Below are 4556 nucleotides of genomic sequence, written 5' to 3' on the forward strand. Positions count from 1 at the left end.
CCTGGGGCACAGCGCGGGGACCTGCGTGTTGGGGTGGGAGCGGGGTGCTGTGGGGGCTTGGGTCGTGTCCTGCTGCTGCGTGGGTGCGGTGCTTTCGGCGGGGGCTGTCTTTGCACTGCTCTTTTCACTCGTGAAAGCATTCTCTTCTGCCTCCTGCCGAAACCGTCTGCACTCCAGGCCCAGGCTGTGCTGCAGCAGGAGGCACTGTGAGCCAAGGAATGGCTGGGAGCTAAATTTCCCAGGGAAAGGCGAGCACGTTGCGCCTCTGCCGAGCCTTTCCCTGCCTGGCCCTGCCTGCTGCTCCAGGCAGTGGGAACGTAGGAACGTGGGGATGGCGCTGCTGGGGCTGCGGGGTTTTGCTCGTGACGGTGCCGTGGACTCTTTCCTTTTCACTGTCTGTGTAAACCGTTGTGTTACAGTGTATTTCAACACGGCAGGTTGCTCGGAGCCTCTGGGCATGAAATCCCGCCTGATCACCGACCAGCAGATCACAGCCTCCAGCGTCTTCAAGACGTGGGGCATCGACGCCTTCACCTGGCACCCCCATTACGCTCGCCTGGACAAAACAGGCAAAACCAACGCCTGGACAGCACTCCACAACGGCCAGTCCGAGTGGCTGCAGGTGGGTCTCAGTGCCCTCCCTCTGCAACCTGATTTCTCCTCCCCAGCTCCTCCAGCTGTGCTCAAGGCCACTTCCTGTGCCGGGGCGGATGGAAGCAGGACAGGCATGACGGGAGCGGCTGGGCAAAGCTGGTGCAGCCAGAGCCATGCCGTGGAACACGCAGCCCAACGGCACTCTCCACAAGCTGGGATTGTAGGGGCAGCTCAGGAAGGAGCCAGTGATGCTGGAGTGCTGGGTCAGAAATGTCAGCGCCCGTAGGGACGGGGACAGGGTTGTGCCTTCTCTGCAGACCTTGTGGGGTGCACTGAGCCTGCAGCACCCCAACTCTGCATGATGCCCTTGAGAAGCACCATCCCAACCTGGCGTGACTGTCGCGTGACCCCTCCGACTGCCCAGAACACCGCGTTTCTGTTTTGCAGGAAAAAATCAGGTTTGCTTTTCTCTTCCCAGTCTGGAATGGGAACAAATAGTTTTGAAATGTCCTTCTCAGTTTCCTTTCCTCTCCTGTTTTTATACTTTTCACATGATTTCATGACATAATGGGACAAAGCAGTTTAGATATTTGTCCCGCTTTTTATTTGGGAAATGATTAAAAGCAGCTGCTCCATGGCTTTAAATAAAACAGCTTATCAAGACGCCTGCTGATGGGGTCAGGATGGCACGCCGAGTTGGGCTGTCACACCGCGGGCTGCCTGTTTGTGTACATGTATATAGATTTACTTGGATACTCATACAGATACACATATATGTGTATACGTATAGCTAGTACTGCCCTCAACAAGCATAAAATAGGAACTAAATTAAGGAGACTTCCATCTCATTTGCTGGGTTACCCTGTAGTGTGCCAGCAGCAGTAGCACAGTGTGGCAGAGTAAAGAGAATAGAAACCATCTCACAACCCAAATGTCAGACTGCACTGAACTGCATATTTTCTCAGCCAGAATCACTTTCCAGTGGAGATACATTTCCTCTGGGAATCCTTTATTATTTTTTCGTATTGAGATTTTGTGCCATCATTCCCACATTGACCTTTTCAGCAAAAAATTGTCGAGGCAGCGATGGGGAAGGGAGCTGAGACGGCAGGGTTTGCATCCCACTTTGGGTTGCTTTGAGGGATGCTGCAAGTGTTAAAGGGTCAAATATTTCATGGTGGTGTTTTATTAGTCACGCTGGCATTGGGGCAGGGGTCGAGCGGTGTTTTCTCCACTCTTGACCCCTGAGGGCCAGCCCATCTTGGCTGCCTCTGGTACACACAGGGTGCTCTGGGTTGGGAGCACTGGAGCCTAAACGAGCCTTGTCTCTGTGCCAGATTGACCTCCGGGACCAGAAGAAGGTGACAGGCATCATCACCCAAGGAGCCCGTGACTTTGGGCACATCCAGTACGTGGCAGCCTACAAGGTGGCCTACAGCAACAACGGCACATCCTGGACCCTTTACCGGGACGGCCAGACAAACAGCACCAAGGTGTGTGGGGCAGGGCAAGGCGGGCAGCCACCTCCTCCCAGGGCTCGGGGATGCCACTGTGGGGAGGGACGGGATGGTGGCAGGGAGATCCCAGCAGTGCTGACACCCACCTTTCCCCCTTTAGATCTTCCATGGTAACAGCGACAACTACTCACACAAGAAGAACGTGTTCGATGTGCCCTTCTACGCCCGCTTTGTCCGCATCCTGCCCGTGGCCTGGCACAACCGCATCACCCTGCGCGTGGAGCTGCTGGGCTGTGACGAGTAGGGGCTGGGGAGGAAGGACGGGGCTGCTCTTCCCCACCGCCCGGTCCACACCCTGCCCGCCCCTGCCTGCTCCTGCTCTGACCTCACACCCTCCTCTCCATGTCCCCAGACTCGGGAGGCAGCCGGGAGGGCTCCCCTGCCCCATGTTGGCGCTGGGGCTGCAGCACTGCACTTTATGGGGCCCTTGCAGGTGGGATGTGGAGAGGGCTTCTGTTCTTTTCACCCCACTAGCCAGGGGTGAGACCCTCTCTAGCTAGGGCTTGGCTGGGGGACCCTGTCCTGCAACTGGGACTTCCTTGGGGGACCCCGTCCTGCAAATGAGGCCTGGCTGCAGCCTCCTAGCTGAGCCTGGAGACCAGTTTTCTCCCCCTTTTTGCTTCTGCTTCCAGTGGAGAGGCTGGAGATTCCCTGCCTGCACTGGGGCTCAGCAATTTGGGGGGCTTAGGGCAGGTGCCCCGTGCTCACAGCATCTGCCATCCCTCCTGCTCCCTGCACGGCTGCAAGCAGAGCTCTGAAAAAGCTGCTCGGCTGTTGTCCCCTACCTATTTTCCCTGGCCCGGGTCTCCTTGTCTGCGGTGTCAGCGCCTCATAGTGCGAGTGGAGTGGTGAGACGGCTCCTGTCAAAGGCACCAGGTCCCCATCGCCGGCGGCTCTGCCCGCTGGGTGCTCCTGGCAGGCACCACGGCTGGCTTTTTGGTAGACATTGCCCATTTGCCTTTCTGGGGTGCCAGCACCACGTGCTCCAAGTCTCAGCATCACCACCATCCCCACCTTACTGCAGCTTGGGGTGCCTGGAGGTCCCTCACCCCTGGAACCAAGCAGTAACTATGGGGGCTGCTGCCCGGTAGTGGGGAGAGATGGTTTGTAGCCATGAGGGTGTGGAGAAACACTGGGAAGAGTGATGGTTAAACCACCCGAATGCTGTAGGTGGAGAGACGGGACACTGACCCTTTCTGTAACCTGACTTTTTCCCTTTCCATGGGGTGGACAAGAGCCTCTTGCAATGCTCGAGACTCAGGATTAGCAGCAGGAGACGAGCGAGACCTGGCACTGGCAAGTGGGACCACGGGCAGGGTGTCTGGGCAGTGGCACTGTCAGTGATGCTTCCCAGCGTGCTGGGAAAAGAAGTGGCCATAGGGCCAGGCTGGCAGCGGGTTCGCTTTGGTAAATGCCAAGGGAGCCCAGGTGGGATGGCGGGAGCAGCGGCAGCCCCGCTCTGGGGTGTCTCTGACAGTATTAAAACCAGCTGAAACTTTGGGGCTGTTGGCTTGGCTGCTCTGTGCCTCCCCAAGGGCTTCCCTCCCTGCAGGTCTGGCGAGCCCCAGGATCCCCTCAGGGCCCTTGGATCCCATGTTGACCCTGCACTTCTGCAATCACAGACCCTCCTATCTCCCTTCCCTGCTTGAAAAAACAAGGTACTAGGGCTTTGTGCATCTTTCCCGCTGCCTCCACCCCGGCGCAGCTGCCGGAGCCTGTGCTCGCAGCTGGCCAGGCGCAGTGGGATGGGACTTGGCGAGGGGAAGCTGCTATTGGCACCCCACGCCCTACATCTCCTCCTTTGGCTTTGATCCTGGAGCAAATCCCCCAGCTTGGAGCAAAACTGGCTCTTACACTCCAGCGTGCTCCCAGGACTGGAGGTAGCTGTGGGTTTTGCCAGAGCTGCCTGCAGGGAATGTTCCTAGCAGAGCCCTCCGGGGCAGGTTGGGAGGATGGATGGTGCTGGAGCAGGATCCCACTTGCACAGGGGATGGGGTCTCTGGTAGGGAGGAGCACTGGGGTGAACAGGACAGAGGAGGTTTACTCTTCTCCAGTCTTCTGCTGCACTGGGCAGGGACCCCTGAAGTTGGCACGAAAGGCCCACCTGTATCCCACCACAGCTCGCTCTCTGCAGCTCCAGACAACCTTCATGTGCCTTCCTTGTGCCAGCAGTGCCCTCCTTGGCCGTGCATCCCTTCCCCGGGCCCTGCTTCTGGGAGGTGGGCTCCTGCCTAGCCATTCCATGTATGCCAGCCCTAGGCACCAAAGGGGCTGGGTGGGCTGCTTGCAGAGACCAGGCTGAATTTATTGTGGCTGTGGCTGCTTGGTGACAAATAGCAGCCACAGCTAGAGCTGGGGACGGCGGGGACAGTTGGCTCTGTTCACCTCCAGACATGCCACCCTTATCACCAGGAAGCTGGGGCAGAGATAAGAGCAGCTTGCTCC

At 58.1% G+C, this 4556-nt stretch overlaps 1 protein-coding gene across 1 annotated transcript in view; it reads left to right on the forward strand.

Moving 5' to 3' along the window:
* The window catches only part of LOC104506327 (lactadherin-like), a gene marked incomplete at its 5' end in the record, with an annotated part of 6202 nt that extends 3837 nt beyond the window's left edge, over nucleotides 1–2365 (forward strand). The window contains 3 exons of the mRNA XM_010147243.1: nucleotides 420–622; nucleotides 1932–2087; nucleotides 2212–2365. Of these exons, the coding sequence (XP_010145545.1) occupies nucleotides 420–622; nucleotides 1932–2087; nucleotides 2212–2355 (503 nt within the window). The remainder of the gene's footprint in view (nucleotides 1–419; nucleotides 623–1931; nucleotides 2088–2211) is intronic.
* Between the last annotated feature and the right edge of the window lie 2191 nt (nucleotides 2366–4556).

Source organism: Eurypyga helias, unplaced genomic scaffold (genome assembly GCF_000690775.1).
Source record: "Eurypyga helias isolate BGI_N326 unplaced genomic scaffold, ASM69077v1 scaffold20312, whole genome shotgun sequence".
Taxonomy (NCBI): Eukaryota; Metazoa; Chordata; class Aves; order Eurypygiformes; family Eurypygidae; genus Eurypyga; species Eurypyga helias.